This window comes from Meles meles, chromosome 3 (assembly GCF_922984935.1).
Source record: "Meles meles chromosome 3, mMelMel3.1 paternal haplotype, whole genome shotgun sequence".
In the NCBI taxonomy this organism is placed as follows: domain Eukaryota; kingdom Metazoa; phylum Chordata; class Mammalia; order Carnivora; family Mustelidae; genus Meles; species Meles meles.
This window is the reverse complement of record NC_060068.1, coordinates 153,601,321-153,626,622: the sequence shown is the minus strand read 5'-3', so window position 1 is coordinate 153,626,622 and position 25,302 is coordinate 153,601,321. Positions and strand designations below refer to the sequence as shown.

The window sequence follows — 25,302 nt, the reverse complement described above, 5'->3', positions numbered from 1 at the left end:
TTTATAGCAGTAATTGGGCAAATGGCTACAATATTTAACAGTGATGTAGCCCTGTGTTGGTTTTCCTGCCCCCAAAAGCACAGAGCTTAAAATATTTAAAGAATTGTTCTTATACAGTTAATTAATTTGGGGAATAACGGGGAAGAAAAAACGAGAAATCTTACTTTCCTTTCAAGAAGTGTTTAGGAAGTTGTGCCATTTAAGTATAAGCCTTCCTTACCACCACCACCAGAATTAGAAATAAGCAAGAATGGACTTGCTTGATGTCAGCTGAGATTTCATATTAACAAATGGCACTTCACAAAAAAATTCCCTTTTCTTATCTTTAGTTTCCACCAAGATCTTAGAACCACCTTCCAGACTAACGCCTGATCCCAGCCATTCTGGAAGCCAGCAAGCTCCTCCACGTAGGCTCAAAGGGAAAGATGGTCCTGAATGTTTTTGCAGAGGTCTGACCTACAGTTTTATGATTTGATCCCTTAAGGATTCCATCCTTCCTACCATGAGTTACCCTGATGTAATCCCTGGTCAGATTGATGGGAGGTCACATAAACTGAGTTCTTGTGCAACCGCATTGGGAACCATTTGTAAACTGTCAATGAAAGTGTGCTCTCCAGTTGTCCTGCTTGGGACACATTGCCAGCTGAGTTTATCATCACCCCATTCTATCCATCTGTTTGTCGTTTGGTTGGGTTGAACCAATTCATAAATAAAGGAAGAAGGCTGAAGCTGAAGGTCAAATAATGCATCTTTTTATTTATTTTTTTATCTGTGACTACTTAGTGGTTTTTCACTTTCCTCGGCAATTCATTTTAGTACGGAGCAAATCCTGCATAAAACCAGTCTGTGAAATGGACAGAGAATCAGAGGCTCTTCCATGTGTGAGGTTTTCTTTTCCCCTCTTGTGTTTGCCCTGGATAATCTGTGGGATCATGTCTCTTCTCTTCATCTGCAGTGTGTAGATTCCCAAGGGGCCCATGAAGAGAATTCAAGGGGTCCTTGGACTTTGGTTGGACAAAAATTACATTCTTAGCTTATCAACTGAAATTGAATGTTCCCTTCCAATATGAATTGTGGTCAACAGAGCACAGTAGTATTAGCAATTTCTGTGGCTCTGTCACTGTTGGAATCACAAGTATGTTCTTATCCCATTACAACTGTTATACATATCTCAGGGTTCCAGTCATGCTGATCACTACTTTGAAATAATTGTACTTACTAAGTGCATTGCTAGGTATCGTTACTTAATGTATTAATAAAGATGTGTGTCTTATTATCATAATCATAATATTTATTGTTTAGATCTGTGTTTTCAATATAATTGGTATCTTTTTTGATCCTAAGTATTTTGTTTGATGCAGTTAAAAATGTTATTCTGAGACGGGTTTATAAGTCTTCCTCAGACAGTAAGTGGCACAAAGGTAAAGACTGTTGTCTCTGATCAGGGGTTGGCAAACTTTTTTTCTTAGGGTCAAATAGTAAGTATTTTGCGTTTTCCCAGCTCTATGGTCTCTGTCTCAACACTCAGTTCTGCCACCATAGCAAGAAGGCAGTTATAGACAAGACCTAAACAAATGGTCATGATTGTGTCCCCAAAAAACTTTATTTACAAAAATGGGCAACAGGCTGAAGCTTTCCACCCCCTGATTTAGGACATCATGTTATTCTTAAGGTCAAATTTTGAAGCTGTTTCAATTCATCTTACCCAACCATTATCAGATACCTGGTGTGTGCCTGTGTTCATCCAGACATGCACATATTGAATATCTTCTTTGTGCAAAGCACATACAAGAGATTTAGGGGTCAAACAGTTCGGTCCCTGCTTCGACAATCCAGTGGGGAAGGCAGAGGAGGGTGTAGTCTCAAGCGGTGAGTGGTACAGGCAGGGGTAGGGACCAGGGGCCTAGAGGAATACCAGCTTGACATCTGACACAGTTTTGAAGGAGTCTGGGAAGGCTTCTTACAGAAGCTAAGAAGGACACTTTGGTGATAACCAGGAAAAAGAGAGGGAAGACACAGCATGAAAAGAATCAAGACACAAGAAACTACTTGAGTGATGGCTTGGAGGCAAGAGGAAAATATTCCTGGGATTGCTTAGAAAGTCTTAAGTTCTATGAGGCAAGAGATAAGACTAGATGAGTAGAGGCATAATACCTTGCCACAAGCAAGAAAGAGTCAGACTATGAGCAAGAAAGGCGTAATAACAGAGCTCACATTTGTCCTAAAGGAAATAGGGAGCTATGGAGAGTGTTAAGCAGGAGAGAGACTGATAGTATTTGCATTTTTGAAAGATCGCCCAGACTTTCCCAGGAACACAGAGATGAGCAACACAATCAGCATGCCTAATGAGCTCACAGCCTAGTACGAAGGATATATATATAAAATGAGAAGGTGGTATAATCAGTGTAATATTTAAGGCATGGGAGAGACCTGAGCAGAGTAGTTCTGTTTCTGAGATGATGCTTAGAAGGAGTAACATGAAGGAAAATATTTAGGAAAGGAGCCTCCCAGTCATCTAAGGTTCTCCCGAAAACATTAAACCGTGGGATGATAGGTCGGATGCTGAGGGAAGGAGGCCTCACGTATCTCCAGCGTACTATAATTAGGCTTTTGGTCCACTCCCTCTCAGACCAGTCCAGTGGCCTCTACTGTCAAGGCCATTCTGGATGTTCTGCCGAATCCCCTGGAGGACCACTTTCTGCACCAATGAATTCCATTCTCAAAAGTATTTCCCTAGTTTAACCATTCTTAGCCCAGTTTCCTAGTTAGTGTCTGATGTTTGCACTTCCTTCCTCAGCCCGGCTCCAGCTTTCTAGAGAAAGGGTTCTCCCATCCAAGTACTAACCAGGCCCGACCCTGCTTAGCTTCCGAGATCAGACGAGATCGGGCGCGTTCAGGGTGGTATGGTCATAGACTAGAGAAAGGGTTCTCAAACTGGGACTAGTTACTGATTAGGAGGTAGTGAGACCAGGTGAGGAGGCACGAGGGAGAGTTTTTCGAAAGTGAATTAGAACAGAAGAAGGGTATCAGAAAATATCACACATAGTGAAACTAGGGATTATTTTATGAGACGTATGTTTCCGTTGTGGGTGTGTGCGTATGCGTGCTGTGTCCTGGGTCACAGTGTCCCGTGTGTGTCTTACGTGGCTCATTCAAAGACTGAAAGACAGTGCCTGAGAGCATGATGTATCCGGAGCATGTTTTGAGTGAGACCGCCTTCGTTTGCCACTTTGTATGACGCAGTAAGCCATAGATTTCTCTCCGTGGCTGACCAGATGTGCTTTCTTTATTCTTAGAATTTTAGAGTTGAAAGCTCCAACTTAACTGTTCTAGGAAAAAAGAAAACTACTTCGATTCCAGTGTTTTTCAGATTACGGGTTCATGACAATTCAGTGGGTGGTGAGATCGACTTAGTGGGTTCTTACCAGCTGGGGAAGAGAAAAAAAAAGGAAAAGAAGCGAAAGAAACGAGCAAAGTGAATAGAATAAGGATAAATATTTTTCCTTGAAATTTTTTTTTTTAGTTTTGTACTCATATGCAAGTCTTATGCATACATACCTCTATTATGGTTATACTGGGTTACTGTGTGTAGACGTATTTGTTACTGTAAATCTGTTAGAGTTAGTGAATAAAGTCAACGTGCTCTCCTGTTCAGAAAGCCTCTGTTCCATCCCTGGTGGTCATCCAGCTTCACTTCAGTATAGCCATTGATGCAGAGCTGAACCGTTTTAAGGCAGCTGGCTTCATTGTCAACCATTCCTAAGTGCCATCAAGGAAGGGTTTCCCTTAATGTCGAGGGACGAGTGCTGCCACTGGCTTCCCTGTAAGGAACCACCAGACCGCCTAGTCCACTATGGACAACACGTAGGTGGCTTTACCATCTCCATTTGGCACACATGAAAGACACGGTCCGATGCTCACTGTCTGGAGCCAAGCAATACCAGCCCTTTGAACTCTGTGTCAAGTGGAGAAGAGTCCAGATCACCTCCTGGCAAGTGATCAGCCTAGAATACTACATCTCCCCAGGGTATGGGCATGGGGCCATTCAACAGCACCTTGCCCAGAGAATTCATATTGAGTGTGTGACCAATTTTTAAAGTCCAGTTTTATGCCCCCTGCCTTCCCCATGGATTTTTGCCACATCTGGTTTTCTCTCTTTATATCTGTCCCGTTAGCTTAAAAAAACAAAACAAAACAAAAAAAGCCAAATGTAATATAAGATTTTACATTTACCATTTGAACTGGCTTTTCCCTGGTGTTTCTGTATATGGAGATCATTTTGAATTTTTATTCTGTCATGCATCTTATTTGTAAGGCCACTTCCCAGGCAACTATTTGCATTTCCTAAAGTTCTTCTGGTTATTTTAGATTTTCTTCTTACTTTTGTTGAGGTATGATTTAGTTGAGGTACTAATAGAAATTGTACAGATTTAGATCGTACAATGTGGTTTCTTAAAGGTGTATAATACGATTTAATATATGTACACATTTGTGTAATGATAGCCACAATCAAGTTAATTAATACATCCATTATTTCACATAGTTACCCTTATGTGTGTGCATGCATGTGTTGAGAACACTTAAGAGCGACTTTCCTGGCAAATTTCAAGAATATGATACATTATTATTAACTATAATCACCACAATGTACATTAGATCCCCAGAACTATTCATCTTAAATCTGACAGTTTATACTCTTTGACCAATCTCTTATACGTCCTACATTCTCCAGTCCTTGGCCACCAACATTCAATTCTCTGCTTCTTTGAGTTCAACTTTTCTAGAGTCCATATATGAACGTGAAATCATACAGTATTTGTCTTTGTCTGCCTGTTTTCGCTTAACATAATGTCCTCATTTTATCTGTGCTCCTGAAAATGGCAGAATTTTCTTCTCGTGTCTGAATAATATTTCATTACATATAATTAAATACACACACACATACACACCACATCAAAGGCTTTTTCAAGTCTTTCAAAAACATTATGTTCAGCTTTTTCAAGTCTTTCAAAAACATTTAACATAGCTTTCACTTCTCTTTTTTTTACTCATATTCATGAGTTTATATAATTAAATAACAAACATTAAAGTCATAAAGAAATTTAGGAATGAACACAACTGACTCTTGACAAGCCACTAGCTGAATTAGAGGGAACAAGTGAAGATCATTGGTTAATTTGACCAGTTGGTTAAGTAGAGGTTGATAAGGAAAGCTTTGACTAAGTGTGATATGCACAGGAGTGTCATAAAGTCACTTCCCTACTTACAGCTAGTGTTTTTATGTTATACCCATCTTTTAGATAGATTCATTGATCACTCATTTCCAGGACCTGTATTGTCTTTGGATAGTCCACACTATATTTTCCATGTAGCTAGTGCTTAATGTGGTCAGATCACACAGCGAACTCATGTTGTTCTTGTCTCTTCTCCATACACAGGTACTCTATTCCTTTTCAGTGGTCAAAACCCAAATACATCTGAAATCTAACTAGACTTCTTCCTGGTCTCCTTGACCTTCCCCAGCATTCCAGTTCACACTGAGCCATTCAAATACAGTTGACCCTTGAACAACATGGGTTTGAGCTTCGTAGGTCCACTTCTGTTCTTTTTATGATAAATACAGTACTGTAAATGTATTTTCCTTATAATTTTCTTAATAACATTATCTATTCTCTAACTTACTTTATTATAAAATAGAGAGTTTAGTACTATGGAACATACATGATATATGTTAATTGACTTAAAGCTGTTGATAAGGTCAGTAGTAGGCTGTTAAGCTTTTGGGGAGTCAAGAGTTACCCATGGATTTTTAGCTGCACAAGGATATCACCCCTCACCCCCCATGTTGTTCAAGGGTCAGTTGTATAACACTTGAAATATGCTATTTTGCACTGGCTTCTTACTGATCCTTGATATAATATTTCCCAATTACGTTATAAACTCCCTAAGAATGGAACTGACTTTATAGTTCCTTGGAGCCTCCTAGAATATAGCTTCTGTCATGGATGCCCTGATGAGAATTCATCATATCCCAGTTGAGTAGCCCAAGGCAGCCACCTGCTGGGTTTGATGGTACCAAGAAAAATGAATGTCCACATTAGATGAAATTGGCAATAGGCAAGGTAGTCAAAATGCCACAAAAAAGGAAATAAGACAGAAAAATATACCACCCAGTGGTTCTATGACTTCAGATAAATTACCTTTTTTCAGTGTTCACATGGGTAGAATGAGAGGCTGGACTAGATCAGGGACTCTTAAAGATTGGGGGTCATGATTATCTTTGAGAAACTGATAAGAAGCTAAGGATACTTTACGTAGGAACGGAAATGATGCTCACACGTAAAATCTTGCATGTAATTTCTGAGAACCCTCAGACATCTGGACCAGCTGATCTGTAAGTTATCTGATAACCAGGCTGGATGCTAACATCACCGGTGGAGCTTCTTCCCATGAGAATGAACCAGTGAGTCTCAATGACTTGTGTCAAGTAATGGGGTTTTGCTGACTGCAGTGTATCTGCCCCATCAGACCCTCCTTCCACTGCTGAAACACCTTTCAAAGGCATTTGATCTCCTGGGATGTGGGAAGCCCAACCCAACCCTATCCTATTATGTGGAAAAGTGTTTAAAGTGCCCACCAGGCTGGTGATTGCCCATTTTTGCCTGGGATGGCAGCACATTCCGGGTTTACTCCCCGGCCACATGCCTTTTTGCTGATGGGGAAGTTGGCAGGCCAGTGTGGTTATGAGGATTTGACTAGCCACTTTGTAGTCAGAACAGAATGATCTTCTTCAGTGGAGAAAGCTAAAGCTGTTGTTTGAGGTGCTCTAACACAATCCTTTGGCCTGGTTATCTCTCTCTCAACTTCACTTTGCACTTTTGTACCTGAAGAGACTCTAAAAACATTTAAATGTAAACTGTGACAAAATCAGAGGCAAAATGTTAAAGGTTTGGGACGGGTATTCAATCCGCATGAGCTTTGCTCTCTCACTTGACATCATGAATTAAATGTTAATGATTTCAATCTCTTCTTCTCTGAAAAGATAGCTTTCCTGCATTAAATGAGCAAATACAATAATTCTACCTGTCATTTCCACCTGAAGATTGTAGCAGATATTTGCAGGCCGTCCTGGGTAAACAGTAGCACATTCTGAGAGCAGGTACATGTCATTTCCTCTATAAATGCCACCGGAAAGCTTAGCAAAGAACAGGAACGTTTTAGCTAAAGATCACATCTTTTCTCTCAACTTTTAGGTATCCCTGGTGGCTTTCCTCTGTGATGTGATTTTGTTCTAATTTGAGTTTGTAAATGTGCTTCCGTCCACTCACTGAGATTTTCTCTTTGATGACAGAGTTAGTTTATACAAGAAGTCCATCTTTAGGGAAAGGATATCAAGAAAGAGAAATGAGCCCTGCTTCCTCCAGTGAGCACGCCCCATGACCGCTGCTTCTCCAAACAGATGAATTCTTATGGGATGTGGGCCCCACAGACTTCCTTGTTTGCGTGGTGAGCTTGAGGAAACATCTTTGATGGGGCTTAAGGACTCCATTTGGCTTTTAATTCCTGCCAGTGAGAAATGAGGCAAGCACATATTCGAGAGATCCATGGATCATCCAGGCGTCTCCTTTCAGCAAAATAAGTCTTGCTTCCTTGCCTGCTAAGTTGTTCATGAAGGATAAACATCACTCTTTTTTGCTTTCTGCCTTCCCTTAAATATCTGTGAGCAGAGGCATTTAACGATCGAACAGCTGAGGAGTGGTCAGGAAGCAAGCTAAAGGATGGAGAATAGCCTCCTAACCACAATTGCCCCAAGTCTTCTTTCCCTTTTTTTTTTTTTTAATTAACATATAATGTATTATTCGTTTCAGGGGTACAGGTCTGTGATTCATCAGTCTTCCACAATTCACAGGGCTCCCCATAGCACATACTGTCCCCAGTGTCCATCACCCCGCCACCCCATCCCTCCCACTCCCCTCCCCTCTAGGAACCCTCATTTTGTTTCCAGAGACTGAGAGTCTCTTATGGTTTATCTTCCTCTCTGGTTTTGTCTTCTTTCATTTTCCCTTTCTTTCCACTATAATCCTCTGTCTTGTTTCTCAAATTCCTCATATCAGTGAGATCATATGATAATTGTCTTTCTCTGATTGACTTATTTCACTTAACATAATGCCCTCCAGTTTCATCCACATTGTTGTAAATGGCAAGATTTCATTTTTTGATGGCTGTGTAATATTCCATCATATATATATCATATCATATGCCATATGATATATATCATATGTCATATGATTGATATACGATATATAATATCTATATATTATATATATTATATATCATGTCATATGATTGATATATAATATATATATCATTATATATCATATATATATGATATGTGCATGTGCGTGTGTATGTGTGTATATCTTACATCTTCTTTATCCATTCATCTGTTGATGGACATCTCAGCTCTTTTCACAGTTTGGCTATTGTGAATATTGCTGCTGTAAACATTGGGGTGCATATGCCCTTTTGGATCACTACATTTGTATCTTTGGGGTAAATAACCAGTAGTGCAATTGCTGGGTCATAGGGTAGCTCTGTTTTTAATTTTTTAAGGAACCTCCATGCTGTTTTCTAGAGTGGCTGCACCAGCCTTTAGTTTTCATCCAGTATCAAGGATCTTCTTAATCCAGCCTTTCCCTCTCTGCCCATGTTGACCTCACCATTTATCAGCTGTGTGAACTTGGGCAAGTTACTTACTCACTTAATGCCTCAGTTTCCTCTGTAAAAATAAGAAGAGAGAGGTGTTTAATATTAGTATCTCCTGCATAGATACTATGAACAAGATTGGTTCTTTACAAGCACTTGACAAATGTAGCTATTCTTAGCTGTGATAACAAAACACCCGCTCGATTAGACCCTGGAGACCATCCCACAGCCATGTACCATCATTTCCAAGTTTTTTTCTTTTTTAAAAATTATTTATTTATTTATTTGACAGAGACAGAGAGAGAGCACAAGCAGAGGGAGAGGAAGAAACAGGCTTCTTCCTGATCAGGGAGCCCGATGTGGGGCTCGGTCCCAGGACCCTGGGACCATGACCTGAGCCAAAGGCAGAAGCTTAACTGACTGAGCCACTCAGGCACCCCCCCCAAGTTTCATTCTGGAGTTCTTATTACCTGGAGTGCTCTTCTCCCTGCTGGGATATTGCCCTATAGAGCAGCGCTATCCAGTAGAAATTTAATACAAACCCTATGTGAAATTGGAAGTTTTCTAATAGTGGCATTAAAGAGACAATAAGAAAAAGGTGTGTTTAATTTTAATTTAATTTTAATAACATATATTTTAACCCTCTGAATCTAAAATATTATCCTCACAACGTGTGATCAGTAAGATATTTTACATTCTTTCTCTTCCTTTGAAATCCAACATATACATTACCCTCGTGGCCCATCTCACTCGTTCAGATGAACTGTATTTCAAGAGCTGACTCACTGTGGGGCTAGGGGTACCGTCCTGGTGCACACGGGTATAGAGTAATAAGCAGGTGACCTGGGTCGTCTACTGGCTCGGTGATGTGGGTAAGTTCCCTAAATAATGGCCAAAGTATGCCAAGTGTTTACTACATGATGCCAGGCACTCTGCCGAGGATATAGGTTCATTTAATCTTCTTGACAGTCTTCTTGGATAAGTCCTTTCATTACTTAGAGAAGTTCAATAGCAGCTGGTAAGTAGGAGAGGCAGGATTTGAGTGGCTTTCTCCAACCACAGAGTTTGTACCCCTTACCCTCTGCTGATCGCCTGCCAGGTGGGAGCCCTAGGCGAGGGTCTGCATTCTCCATAGGGTTTTTAGAAGAACGTATGAAAATTCAGCGACTTGGCACAGTTGTGCACAATTTCATTAAGCGCAAGAATGGCCGTGACCTGTCTTCTTGGGTTTTCCCATGGCAGCTCATGGAATTAGTCACCCTATAAAACTTGCATTTGTTTACTTCGTGCACAGATTGTGAATAGATGGAATCTGGGCCCTCCTGACCCCTGGGAATGGGGACGGTTAGGGGAAGGCTTGTTTATGAAACATCTGGAAGGCAAAAGTCCTTGAGAATGAACTCCTGTGTGCGGACCTTTTCACCATAGTCAAGGAAACCATGCCGAGGAAAAACAGATGATCTTGAAACCGTGCTTTAAACTGACCCTAAAAATCATCTACTTGCTTTTATTGGCAGGGACCTAATAATTAGGACCTATGATTTAAAATCAAGCTGACTTTTAGATGGGAAGAGTTAATTTGCTTTTATAAGCATTGCTGCTCAAGTCCGAATGTGGTCAGTTTACATGGCTGGCAAGCTGCCCTTCCCTTTTGCTCCTCCTGAATTACGGCTTCTTGTTTTGTTTTTATAATCAATAAAGGCCAGATTTGGATACGAGTTGGACCTTAATCCAAGAGCAGATCCAGATGGACTCCATGGTTATCAAGGGCCTGGATCCGGATACCAGCTATCAGTTCACAGTGAGGGCTGTGAACGCCCATGGCCGCGGCCCCCGCAGCCAGCCCAGCGACACCATCAGGACCTTCTGTGAGTACCCTGGCCCTTCAGGAGGACAGACATAGCTGCTTTGCTGAGGTTGCCTGGTGAGGACCTGCGTGCCTGGGGAGTCTTAGTGCCTTGCAGAGGGACAACCCGCCCTGAGGTTATCCTCAGCTTTTGCTGCTGTGCTTTTCTCAGCACTTTGGAAGTTCGAGGCTCTCCACAGGGACACGGGCTGTTTCTATGTACAGGAGGTCAGCAGAAGGTTTATTTCTGCCTCGCCCTTGGGGAGTCCCAGGGCAGTGTTCTTTCACGATTACAGAGCAAACCACATACCAAGATGACGTGCAGCCTCCCCCCACCTCCTGGCCTTTGCATCTTTTGAGAAAATGGGTTCATCTGGAGAAAACAAAAAAATAATGCTCTCAGACTCCTCGGGGCTTTAGTTCATCTCCATAACCAAGGACACTCAAGTTAAATCAGCCTCGCCGAATGATAGGGAGAATCGAAGTCACTGGGGCGCTGGCATGTAGCTGGGGGTCGTCCTGTGGCAAAGGTTCCTGTTTGTCATAATGCCTCCCTGGGAGAGCTTGAGGAAGCTTGGGCCACTGGCTGTCACATCACCCGGGGATTTTGTGAAAATTCAGATTCTGATTATGGTCTGGGGTTGAAGAAGTTCCTGCAGGATTCAGGTAAGAACCACATGTCGACTACTTAGACCACCTGGCCAACCCTGGCTTAGAAATCTTTGTGTTTTGGAAATGGGGGCACAATGACATTGACGGAAACTTAGAGCACCGTGGTGGGGAGGTCTGAGGCAAAAAAAAATCTGTGAATTTCTTCACAGATACATAACGTTACGTTCCGATTGGTCTCCTGTGTGAACTAAGACTGTATCGTTGCAAAATAGTTATGGGTCAGGGTGGGGGCTGATTCAGTGAGAACTCTCAACTGTGAAATATTCTGAAATAAATAAAATTTAACTGTGTTTTACATATATACAGCTACTCTAATCAGGAAAACAGAAATAGAATTGATTAGAGGGTTGGTTTCAGGAAGGCATGAGATACCATAAGTGGTATTTCAGTTGGGAGTTTTTTCCTCATGATTGCTTCAAATATTTTAGAAAACCCTGTATTCTGCCACATTCACACTTCTTATTTTGCTATTAGTTTAGATTATTAGTTTCCCAAACGCATATGTAAAATAACCTAATTACCAATTAGCACTTATCTGAATGAAAATAAATTCTCAATTTCAGGGCTACCATTGCAAAAACCTCCCATGAGCCAGGCACTGCACTGAGCACATTACTTAGGAGATTCCATGCTAATTCTGTTGGTTTTTTTAAATTTATTTACTTATTTGAGAGACCAAAAGAGAACGTGCAGAGAGGATGGGGGGTGCGGGGGCGGGGAGAGGCTTGAGTGACGAGCCTGATGCAGGGCTTGATCTCACAACTCCAAGATGGTGACCTGAGCCAAACCAAGAGTCAGCCCTTTCCCGACGGAGCCACCCAGCTGCCCCTCAGTGTTGATTCTCGCAGAAGCGCTGCACTGGAGGAATAGTATCCCTTTTTATTTTTTTTTTATTTTTTTTTCACTTTTTTAAAATTAACATATAATGTATTCTTTGTTTCAGGGGCACAGGTCAGTGATGCAGTAGTCTCACCATAGCACAGTATCCCTTTTTATAAATTTTTAAAACTCGAGTCTTTGAAAGGTTCCATATTCTGCCAAGAAGAGTCATTGTAAAGGCAGGATTTGAACTCAAGCTTAGCTGACTGCAAAGCCACTTCCTTGGGCCAGATTCAAATCAAAGGAGGTTCTTACTTTTCTTCTGCAAAGTAGCATGAGCACAGGAGGGTCAGCAATTTAAAAAGTACAGGAAATAGTTCTTATGGGATCTATGGACTAAGGACGTTGGCCCGCACAGAACAAACCTATAGAATTTTTTTTTAACTTGCGAGGTATACAGTACAGACAAAAATGGGAATAAAACATACAGGCAGGCTTGAAATCCACTGGGAATTGTCAGCATTGACAGCCGGCAGCCCTTCTCATTGGTTGGAACCCAAGCCAGTGGTGAAATATTTTGAAGGCCCCCCTGAAGGGATTTGTGAGACCCGTATTTGTGCCTATTGGGGATTCCCCAGTCCTCATCGCCCCTCCTCCTCCTTACCTCAGGGTCTGTCTCACAGGCGTTTTCTTGGTGTATGTAGTACCTTCTTTGCTTCCTCAGTGATGAACTTCAGAACAGAATGTTCACACCGACCACCAAAGTGGAGAGTGCCCACTGGGAATCCTTGAGACCCCACCCCGGACGCCACCACAGGCTGGGCCCCTCTGTGGCCTCCTTTAGGCCTGCACCCACCTCCTTTCCTACGGAGACATACCATCCCAGCTCTACTGACAGGGCTTTGACTTCCCCTGGCCTGTTAATGTCAGACCCTATTAGCCCCATCACTGCTCAGAGGGGCCCTTGGTGGCTCTCAGTTGCTAGTGTGTGTGGTCCGTGAAAGTCGGGGCCCAGTGTTCTCCTTCCTTGGTGCTCACCCGGAGTGAGGAAGAGCAAAGGTGTGATGGCTTCTCCGGCGTGGTGCCCGGTGTGCCCAACTTCCACATCTTACCTCAGCTCTACCAAGTTACGAGTAGAATGGGAAGAAAATATTAAGATGTTTCAGGATCCAGGGACTCTAACGAGAAATAGAATCATTTTGGTGACCTTGAGTAAGAGTGATGCTCCCCTGTATTTTCGTGCATCCTCTCCTTGGTGACCTTCCACACATATCAGGGCCTCTTCTGTTCCCCTGAGGAAATGCAAACACGAGGTCACAGTCTGCCACTCCTTACCTCATCCTGCTCATTTTGTTTTTCTTCAAGAAAGAAATACCAACAACACTATCATTTGCCTTATTGCGTGGTGGTGTGCTTTTCCCCTGAGATTTATCTCAGAAAGTACCCTGTCAGAGCAGGGGGCTCTATGGAGCCTCAAGGACACAGGCGCACACGTGTGACTTTGTAGGACACGTGTTGGCCCCATCTGGTGACCACTTATTGGCTGGGATCCAGGCTTAGCTGGGTTGAGAAGGATAGAAAGAGTAAAAGAGGGCACAAACTGGGAATAATGGAAATGGTAGAAGAAAAAAGCCAAATTTTTTCTTTCGTTTTCCCAAAGACAGATGAAAGGAAATGAAAGAGAACTCACATGTTTGGCCAACTGTAGGGTTACATAACCTTTGCTGGGATTGGAATTTGGTCCGATCACCCTCAGCCACTTAATTTCTCATGTTCTATCTTCATTATTTAGTCAGATAAAGAACCAGTAAGTTCTTCACTGCCGTGCATTTGCTATTTTCAGGGCCATCCCAGTGGAAGGTTCTGTTTTGTTCCTCAGAAACACCATTTTGTTCTTTCCTGCCTTGAGGCTTTTGTACCCACTGTTTCCTCTGCCTGGAACTCTGTCTCCCAGACCTTTCCCTGACTGCTGCTCGTACTCCCCTAGCTCAGATGTCCCTTCCTCAGACAGGCTTCACTGAACCCCCCTTCACCTCAGCCCCATTCCTGCTGTAATTTCCCCAGAGCACTTTCACTGCCTAAAGCCATTGTGGTATCTGCATCCCTCCTCTGGGATAAGCTTCGTAGTGGAGTTGGAATGCCTTGCTCAAGGCTGTGTCCCCAACACTCTGTACCAAGTAGGTGCTCCATATAAATATTTATCGAGTATGTGAATAACTAAATGTGACTTCAGACAAGAGCTCAGGACTACTTTGGAGGCTGGAAACTTTCTCCAGCCACTGTCTGGGGAATTCAAGAGCAGATGGAGGAGAAAGGGAGTCTAGAAACCCACCAGGTTTCCCCATTGGCAAGGTTCACAGGAAAAGTCCAACTCCAGAATTGCAATGTGTCACAGAAGTGAAAAAGTAGAGTAGAGGGAGGGAGGGAGGAGGGGGAGGGAAGGAAGAGAGCAAAATCTGGGGGTTTACGTTCAAGACACTAAAGGTTGGAAAAGAAGACTTTGAGAGAGTCCAGTGATCAAAAGTGCACAAGTTGCTAATAGGGGTGAGGAAGGGAGAGACATTTTCTGACCAAACCCATGTTTACTCCTGTGTTCTTTCTTGATCATTTGAATACGCTTTAACATTTCTATGCTAAATTTGAGCGCATTTTTCCTTTGGTTTTAGGTAACCTAATTATGGTCTTCGACCTTCAGAGATTGCTAGGAAGGTGTGAGATGTCCAGTATGGGTTTGGTTTTCGCCACATGCTCCCCCAAACCCCCCACCATCCATTTACTACAGTAGTTGGAGAAACACTCTCTTCTACTGAGCTGAAACAACCCACCTGGCCCAAATCAGTCAAATTTCTAGAGTAGACCTGGTTTTATGACGTTCCCTCTTCTCCCCGCCTCCCCCTTTTCTGGTCTCTGCCTTCCTGCCCACTAGGACATTGCTGCTGGTGTTGGTTGTGTATCTGTTTATACCCTCACCATATGAATGTCCGTGAGTGAATCTGATTGTGTCTGGTGTTGCTCTGAGATTTGAACCCTTGTCTTTCATTGTCTGTCTCCCCAGAGACCTACTTAGCATACTGGGGTTCCTCGAGACATGTCCCATACCTAGCCACAAAACAGATTTCCTTTATCCCCAGTCACTATTAAGGGCTCCTATTTGGTAACAATGCCTTGAATTAGCTCCAACAGTGAATAGAGGGGAAGCGAGTAGAGACAGAAGGTGGTGGCGGGCACCAGGGATGGGTAGGAAGCAGACAGGAGGGGTCTGGAAGCAGCTTCTCCCCAAATCCCCATGACTTCTGTGTACAGCCTACTGCCTCTTTTGGTCAGTGCCTATGAAAAATCCTCACCAACCCTTGAAAGTTCTTCACTGCCCCCAAATACTGTATCTTTAGATGGAGCAGAATCTCCATCTAAACATCTAACAGAATCTGTTAGGCATGTCTGGATCTGAGTGCCAGAACCGTTCTCTTATCACCTTGCTGTAAGAACTCAGGAATGTCACTGAAACTTTCTGGGCCTCCGTGTCCTCATCTCTAAAGTGGGTACAATAATGTCGGGGGTAGATAATATTTCCTGCTTCTAAAGACCATTTTGAGGGAACACATGTGAAACAGGTTATGACATCTACCCACTTTTCAAGATGAAGGAGATGTTGCTAAGTGTTTCTTCCATGCATAATTACTGAACGTGTAACTGACCAGGGGATCGCCGGCCGGTCTCTCACTTTTCCTTTAAGACTCCATACCCTGAGTTCTGCTTCTGAGACTTGAGGGCATTAGAATGTCAGAACTCAGAAACAAAGGTTCAGAGACAAAAACTGTCCTGACAGAGTGGAAGAATAGAAGAGATTACAAGAGTTAGGTCACATAGAATCATTAAGATGGATTTGGTTGGTTGGTTGGTTGGTTGGTTGGTTGGTTTTAAAAGATTGCAGATTTAAAAGACATCAGATAATGAAAACTGCAAGGCACAATGGACTTTGCTAACAAAATTTCATCTCTCTCACCATTCAAGCACATCCTGAATTCAGGCAAGAAGAGAGAGAGAGAGAAAGACCTCAGTTATAATACTGTACCTTTCACTCTTATTTGCTTATTTTTAACCTCCCCAAAGTTAGCCATTTACTTAGACAGGGGTCAGCAGATTTTTCTGTAAAGGGCAAGGTTGTAAATATTTTGGGATTTCTGAGTTCACTTTTGCTGTTGTAGCGTGAAAGCCCCCATAGACAATAAAAAATGTGTGTGGTTGTGTTCCAATAAAACTATCAGTGGGCATGGGAAATTGAATTTCATATCATTTTCCTGTGTGACAAAATATTTTTTCAACCCTTTTTTCAGTCATTTAAGAATGGAAAAACCACATAACTTGTGTATTATTGAAAGGATTTAAAAAAATGATCTAGGTGATACAAGCAAACAGTATTTAACACTTCTCGAATTGAGCGGTCTCTTTTCTCCAGGCTCCAGAGAGCTGCAGAATGCGGTGGGAGGCAGGAAGCTTCTGAAGGTTAAAGAATGAACAGCAGGAAGAGAACAATAGAAAATGAATCAGGAAGGAGATAAGCATAGAACTCAGAGCTGGCTTGGGTGTTCGAGCTCGCCCTCCTGGACATACCGCGTTTCTAGTCAAGAGGGACATTTACAAGGGACTCAGAAGATACCTAGGTCACTGTTTGCTGATGTGCTAACCCTGGCAGAAATGACTCTGTCTTGGGCCTAGAAATTTCTTTCATCAATATAAAAACAGATTTGACTTGAGGGCCATAGTTTGCTGACCTCTGTGGTATGTATTACCAGGGTCCCCCCCCCAGATTTTAGGAGACTGTCCAGGAAATTTGGGGAATCTACTTGGTAGCAATTTTGTCAAACTTGGAAAGAATCCAGTAGTGTATACTAATGAAATTGTCTCCTTGATGGAAATTGAATTTCCCCATGAAATTTAATTTTAATTTTCATATAAAAGTTCTTTTTTTAAAAAAGATTTTATTTATTTATTTGCTAGAGATCACAAGTAGGCAGAGAGGCATGCAGAGAGAGAGAGAGGAAGGGAAGCAGGCTCCCTGTCGAGCAGAGAGCCCGATGCGGGGCTCGATTCCAGGACCCTGGGATCATGACCTGAGCCAAAGGCAGAGGCTTTAACCCATTGAGCCACCCAAGCGCCCCTCATATAAAAATTTTGAAACAGATAAGAGCCCCAGAGAGCCCACCACCTAGGTGCATTGGGGCGGGTCTGTGCTGCTGTCCAGGGAGAGGAAGACAGCTGAGGAGTTTGTTCTGCTCGGTGCTCCTCCCCGAGCTTGGGTTGGGGCTATAAATTGGTGAGCTTCATGGACGCATAAATCTTTAGAATGTAAGAGGGAGAGAGGGAATAGGAGGAAGAACAAATCATTTGTTTCCCTCATAGCCTAGATAAATCTGCGTTTTAAGTGGGCAGTTTGTGCATAAACATAATTCGGAACTGGATTTTCCGTTCAGGTGCCCTCAGCGGTAATCGCTCCATTGATTTGCTAATGCCTCCATGCATGTAAATCTGCGGGGTGCTCATGTGCACAGCTTTATTGGTTCTAAAGGGAGTGATTCACTTTGCTGTTTAAATACCTGCTACCTTGTAATTGTTCTTCTGAGGCCTCTGTACCTCGTACAGTTCCATACGTTTGCTTAGAATCACTACGCGGATGTTTTACCCACTCTGCCTCACTAAGAAAGAGAGACTAAAACCTGGGTGGCTCAGTGGGTTAAGCCGCTGCCTTTGGCTCAGGTCATGATCTCGGGGTCCTGAGATCGAGTCCCGCGTCGGGCTCTTTGCTCAGCGGGAGCCTGCTTCCTTCTCTCTGCCTGCCTCTCTGTCTATTTGTGATCTTGCTCTGTCAAATAAATAAATAAAATCTTTAAAAAAAAAAAAGAAAGAGAGACTAAAACAAATGAGAAGATAGAATTTTCCAAAGAAGAGTCGCTTGTGATGTTCTCGTTTAGGTCAGCTGCTACGACAGCCACACTGTGAGCAGCGAGGTACTCTGTATTGAGTTCTGTCTCGATGGATTTTGAAGCATTCAGATATAGAAGTAATACGCAAATATTCTCCACTATTTTTCCTTCTATGTCCTTATGGACTTGGTTTGTTCTTTCTTTTATATTCCTTATTTCATGGTTAAACTTTAGAGATGACAAGTAGGCAGAGAGGCAGGCAGAGAGAGAGGAGGAAGCAGGCTCCCCGCTGAGCAGAGAGCCCGATGCGGGGCTCGATCTCGGAACCCCGGGATCATGACCTGAGCCAAAGGCAGAGGCTTTAACCCACTGAGCCACCCAGGCACCCCTCCTTTGGAGCACTTCTTGCTTTTACACAATTCTCCACTGGGATTGTCTCTTACCTTCGAAATCCCCGAGTCACTGATGTTCTTCCGTGGGAGAGGAGGCCCATGAAATCAGGTGGATACCGGGACAGACGCAGAGGAGGGACACGGTGCGTGCTGGCTGGGTCTGATGGATCGCGTCTGATGGTACAAGCAGATACGAAACAGATGTGAAAGTAAGTAACAACTGTGGAAGGAAAGTTGACTTCTCTAATGATCTCCCATGTCAGCAGGCTCCAGCAGGAAACAGAGACACAGTTGTTCCATTTGAAGTGAGTTTAGTGAAGGACTCTTTTGCAAGGAAAGCAAAGGCAAGCAATTGCCAGAACCTGGAGGCAGACAGGGAGAGCCATCCAGCAAGAGCTGTGACCTTCAGCCGTGTGTCCCAGGACAGCCTCATGGTATGGAGGTTGGAGAACAGAGACGCTGACTTCTCTCCCCGATCCTTGTAGTTTCCAGATGGTCAAATCACAGCTGGTGGCCTGACAGGTCAGCCTCCCAGGGCCCAGGGCAGAGTGGGGAGGAAGAGAGGAAGATGCTGGGGGACAGAAGAAAGGAATCTACCAAAAGGATTACATAATAGTATCATCTCATATAGGAAGAGATTGTGCCCTTACATGGATTTCAATAATATGGATTCTGTTTTTGCCTTTTACTCTTATCGAGAGCAGGAACCTTATCTCATTCATCTCTGCCTTTTTAACTTTTGCCTTGAGCAGAGGGGATAGTCGGGTTTCACAGCCAGACTTTTGTTGGTTGAAAGTTTATAAGCTCAGAGTGGGAAAGGACTGATTTCTCGTTTTGACGATGAGGAAACTGAGGTCCAGAATGACTCAACAGTCTTCTCAAGGTCACTTAGCTCCAGGTCCTGGATAAGAGTGGAATTAGGTGATAACCTTGTTTTTAGCTTGATTCCTAAAGTTTGTGGGATTTCTTTTTCCTAAAGAATCAGTTCCTCCAAGTTATTTTACATACACCGATTTGCTCTTTCAAACAAATACTTAGTGCCCACAGTGGCCAGCACTGTTTCAAGTGCTGGGGATTCAGCAGGGAACAAAACAGACAAAAAGAATCCCTGACCTTGCACAGCTTATGTTTTAGTTAAGGCCAACAGACAATGAACAGATCAATTAAAAAAAATGTAGATAGTATGTCAGATGGGATTAGGGCTATGGTGAAATCCAGAGCAGACAAGGGGATGGGCAGTCAGAGAAAGCTTCCTGAGAAGGTGATATTTGAGTAAGAAAAATGGGGTAAATATTCTGGATACAGGTACCTGGCCAATAAATCAATTGATTTATCAATTGATCTATCTGTCTACCTATCATCTATCTAATCTATCCATCAATCCACCTGGGAGAAGAGTGTTCTAGACACATTCAGAGCCCCTGATGCAGGTACATCCTGGGATGTTCAGAGAAGAACAAGGAGGCCTGTGTGAATGGATTAGGGGTGTTTGGGGAGATGCCCATAAGGAGATGAGGTAACAGAGAAAGGGAAGTCATGGGTAATGGTCGATTAGGACCTTGGAAGCCATTTGACATTGCTTTTACTGGAAGGGAGGTGGGGGATTGGGAGTGTTGGGGCCTTGGCCAGAGGAATGAAAAGACCTTAGGTTTCATTGAGAGAACTCTTACTGGTACGTGAAGGGGCCAGAGTAAGAGCTGTGAGACCAACCAGGGAAACCACTGCAATCATTGTCAAAGCTGAAATAGCTTTTTTTGTTGTCTTGAAATAGAAAAAGCAACCCATACCTATTATTAGAAAAAACACTCAAACAACATTAAAAATGTAAAAAAAAAAAATCCAAATGAAAATTCTATCTAATCTCAGCATGCAGGCATAGCAACTATTTACATAGTGATGTATAATCTTGCAGGATTTTTCTGAATCCAGTGCTGAGATCATAGTATATATAATTTTTCTGTGTAACAAAATGCTATGCACATCTCTAAGTACCAGCGAATAGAGATCAAATCATTGACTTTAATAACTGTGGTGTATTCCATTGGGAAGCTCTACCACGTTATTTAATTCTTTATTGATGGACACTTAAATTATTTCACTATTATATACAAAGATGGGCCTCCCAATAATGCCCTTACGTAGCTTTCAGCACGGCCATGTTTCTATTTCCCCTTCTGATATCTCAGTACGGCAGAGCAGGTCAGGACTGTTATCCCTTCCTTATATATACTGATGGATGGACTCATGTGTGCAGCCAAGGATGGCTTCTGAGCCCTAAGACTCTCACCTGTTCTTATAACAATTAGTGAGTATTTTGATGGGTAATGTACATAGTAAAGCACATTGTTCACACACACTTTTAAGACAAAACTATTTTCCAAAAGAAAAAAAAAATCATCTGCCTTGAAGCTCAGGTCTCATACTGGAATTTTTGTTTCCCGCGTCTCATTCCCACCTGTGTGGTGAGCTAGAGATCTGGCAGGAAACGCCGATCAGCGCTGTCGTCTTACTCAAACCCCAGTGTCTACCATATTTAAAGATGTAAATGTATGTCTCTTCTGGCCCAGTGGAATGTTGCTCCCATCAGTTGTCCTGGTCATCTGGTCATAAAGGGATTCCGAAGGCCAAATGTCCAAAGGCTCACAGACACCTTGGGAATGATCAACCATTGCTTCTCCGGAGAAAGATGTACCCACCTGGCAGGTGGCGGTAGTTCACAAGTCATCCAGCAGATGGCGGGAGTCCCCAGACTTTCAGAGCGGGAAGAGCCTTCGGGATCAGTTTGTAGGCCCCTGAGGTGGTGGAGACCCAGAAGAGCGAAGTTCCCTGCCCTTGCCTCTCATGATTGACTTCTTCCATAGTTAATGGTCCCAACCAACACCGGAGAGAACAACTCATTTTACATTTGCATTTCTGCAACCGAAAGAAAAGTTTGCAAACACAAACTGAAATCTCCAGAGAGACCTGAGGGCTTTGTAACACCCTGTTTATAACTGATGCTGAGTCCTCATGGTACCAAGAACCAACTGACAGAGTGAATTTCTAAAGTAAGATGAAATAAAGAGCCATCAAATTCAGAAAGAATGAGAACAATGAAAATTACAAGAGTGAGAGGTAAAAAGGGCTACGAACAACTTGAAGTCAGGCCTTTTTTGTTTTTGTTTTTTGGTGTTTTGCTTCATACATCACCGTTGGTAATTATGTTAAGTCTTGAGGATGCTCGAGACAGTAAAGAACTTAGTTTCTGAATCTACAGTGATTCTTTTACTTGTTTAAGCACTTTTTTGCCAATTCATGTTTAAAATGGGTATGTAATGCCTATAATATTCCAGGCAAATTCTGGGTGCTGGGGCTTAGCAGTCCGCAGGATAGACCATCCCTTCCCTCATGGAGCCTGTATGTGGGAGAGTCCATCTCAGAAAGTAAGTAGATGATGAACTAAGTCTTTATTATATTGTAATACATAAGGAGTATGTCCTTAATGATGAGTCTTAAGAGGGAAAAAGAGAGTAAGAGGGCACAGAGGATGATGGGAACTGCTGTTTGGGACAGGCTACTGAAAGTGGGTTTTGAGCATGTGGAAGGAGCAGCAAGTGTGCAGATCCTGGGGTGACAGGAGGCTAGAGATACTCTAGGAACAGTAAGGAGGCTCCTGTGGCAGGGACACCGTAAGTGAGAAGAAGGACAGGAAATGAGATCAGAAAGGTAGCCAGAGGCCTGGGGTCAAACATTGTAGGTGTTGATGAAGACTTTGGGTTTTATTCTAAATTAGATGCAAAGACCTTGAAGTGTTTTGAGCCGCTGAATGGTATGGTTTGACCTAAATTTTAAACAAGATCTTTATGGCTATGGTGTAAAAATTGACAGAGGGGAGGGGAGCCCAGTAGAGAGGCAATTCTGTATTACTTTAAGGAGAATATGCATGAAAAAGAAAAGTAGAGAGCCAAACCACATCATGGAAGTTTGGAACTAGCAGGTAGTTTCAGGACCTAGCCAAACCGCCAAAATTTTCTGATAAGGGACTGAAACACCACCAGATTAAGTGACTCATTTTAGGTCCCGGTTAGTGGCCATGTGTGCCAGATTCACAGAACTTCTGGCCAGGGCTCTTTCCGTCTCCTCCCCACCTCTCTGCTGCAAAGACCCCACTTGCACTCATGGTCGGGCCCTGCCACATAAGAGCAGTGTCACTCCTTGCCACCTACACTTAATTTCCGAGGTCTCCTGCGTAATTGTAGCTTCCCTTCAGAGCAAGGAGATAGTTGCTTCTGTGGTCCCATTGGGAACCTTCCACATGAGCTTCTGGAAATGCCTCTTTTGCTGCAAGGGTCTGCTTCTTTCAGCCAGAAGTACTGGTAGTCTTTCTCCACTCTTGTTGCTTCCAAGAATGCCTCCTGACCCATTTCTTTCTATTTTTTTCCCAAAGATTTACTTATTTATTTGTCAGAGAGAGAAAAATAGAGAACGCAAACAGGGGGAGCAGCAAGCAGAAGGCGAGAGGGAAGCAGGCTCCCTGCTGTGCAAGGATCCCAATCTGGGGCTTGATCCAAAGACCCCAGGATCATGACCTGAGCCGAAGACAGATGCTTAACCCACCGAGCCACCCAGGCGTCCCTTGTCTTACTCATTTCTTAAAGGCTGTCTGAATGCCTGAATGATTTGGGGGCACCATAGAGGAGTAGTTCTCAGCTGGGGGTAATTTTTCCCCCTAGGAGTCAGCTGGCCATGCCTGGAGGCACTTTGGGCTGACACCAATGGGTAAGAGGCTACCGGCGTTTAGTGGGTAGAAGGCAGGGAAGCTGCTAAGTGCCCTATGACGCATGGGACAGCCTTCCACAGCAAAACAGCGACCCATCCCAAGATGTCCATAGTGCTGAGCTGGAGAAGGACTCTTAAGATTAAAATAAATTAGAAAATCTAAACTTTGCTCATAATAAAAGGGCAATCACACTGGAAAATTAACTAGCATTCAAAAAATCAACTAGAGTGAAGTATTTCTAAACTTTTGGGGGCTGCAAATCACCCATAAGAAAATGCAGTTTACATTGCAGCCCAACGCATTCAAATGCAGCTGTAATACGTGTGTGTGCGCGCGCGCACGTGCACGCGCATGCCCGCACCCGCGCGCATGTCTCCCGGAGCAATACTAACCCGTGCTGAAGGCAGAGCTTTCTATTTTTATACCATTTGGTTCCATTAAAAAAAAAAATGTGGTCACACCCCAGTGAATTATTTCTGTTGTTCATGAATGTGTTCAGAACTGGAGTTTGAATAATACTAAGCAAAATGTGTAAGAAAATTGAACACCGTTTTATATAAATCCAGGTTAGCACTGAAAGGCATAAAGCAAGGGAATATTCTGTATAGAAGTCCCCAAAAGGATTAGCCATTAATTTCACAAGTAGTTATTTTGGCCAAACATTTTTCAGAGAGAAATGAACCAGTCCTTGCCTTCCTGGGGTTCGTGATCCAGCCCAGTGGACAGACCACCACTAACTACCTGTGTAGTGCTGTGCCTGTACAGAATGCACCGCAGCTCCGAGAGGAGGGGACAGGTTGGGTTTTGTGGATCAGGAAACTGGGAGGTGGATTGGCAAAGGTTTCCCAGTGAGGTATCCTGAGGGATGGCTGAGTGGGGTTTCTCTGAAGGGACTGGGGAGGAGGAACAAGAGAATCCAGGTAGAAGGTTTCTTGGGTTGGGTGTTGAGGGAGATCGTTGAGGATGTGCATGAGGCCAAAAGATATAGGGGCACAAAGGCAGAACGTAGAACCCCCCCCCCACACACACACCCGGACCCTCATGCTACGCTAATGTAAAACCACCCTCATTAGCATGTTACTCTCCTGCTCTTCCTGTTTCCAGGACAAATACCATCTCCCTAACCTGACATTCATGGTCTTTCATGATCTGGCCTCAGGCCAGCCCTTCTTGCCTTGTTGCTCCTGGCTTCCTCGCAGAAGTCCCGCGTCCCAGACTATGGCCAGAAGTCGGTGCATCTTTCCACACTCTCATATTTTCTTGTTCAGCAGATTCCAGCCAGATGATCATTTCTCAAGGTGTAAGTTTTCAACATGGAATAAGGAAATTCTCCCATAGAAAGCGCGGTGATGATTGCATTGTTCTTCCAGCAGTGAATTCTCAGCACGAGCGTTTCATCATTTTCCCTCTGATAGAGAACAGTTCGTGACGCCTCAGTGCCTGCAAATCCTCATTTTAGCCCCCAGCTTCCCCTCGCTCTCTGTGCGGGTTTAATCAATATGCCAATATCTATTTGAAAGTGAGAACAAATTACTCTTGTTTCCATTTATTTCGGGGGAAAAAAGTTTCTTGGGCACAACTTAATCCATGACCCAGAGCGGGTTTGGCTTGCTCCTGTCACAGACTCTCTGTGGAGTTTTCAATCAACTGTGGGACAGGACTGAGGGTCAGAGTAAGGGCTTAAGCCAGATCACGTAGGTCCTTCTCCAGCTTAATGATCACCGGCAGTCTTTCCTGTAGCTCATCATCCAGGGCTACTGTCTACAAGAGCCTCGGAATATGAGTTCACCCAAGACATTTGAATGTAGTTTGAAATCACTTCTGTTTCACCAGTGCACAAAAGCCATTTGAGGTCTGTATACACAGCCACACACACACATTCACACACACAATTAAAAATAAATATGATAAGATGATCAGAAATCAAATCAGAAATACAAATATAACTGTATGAAGTGAGACAGTCACTTAAGTCCTAGGGTCACCAAACTCTAAACTTCTTATTAGCAATGACAAGAACAAAATCAAGGTCTTAGAGAACTCTCTGTATCTGACCCAAGGATGCAAACCCATTTTTCAGTGAAATTTTGATTTTTTTTTTTCTGGATACAGCTATAGAAAAAATTACCAAGTGAATCATTTTATAAAGAATATTGAGCAGTATAATGAATACTGACCTTAATAATG

At 43.1% G+C, this 25,302-nt stretch overlaps 1 protein-coding gene across 2 annotated transcripts in view; it reads left to right on the top strand.

Moving 5' to 3' along the window:
- Window positions 1-25,302, top strand: part of EGFLAM (EGF like, fibronectin type III and laminin G domains) — a 177,645-nt gene that overhangs the window by 89,142 nt on the left and 63,201 nt on the right. For both annotated transcript variants that reach the window (XM_046001092.1, XM_046001091.1), the window contains exon 7: window positions 10,408-10,574. In XM_046001092.1, coding sequence (XP_045857048.1) covers window positions 10,408-10,574 — 167 coding nt within the window. The remainder of the gene's footprint in view (window positions 1-10,407; window positions 10,575-25,302) is intronic.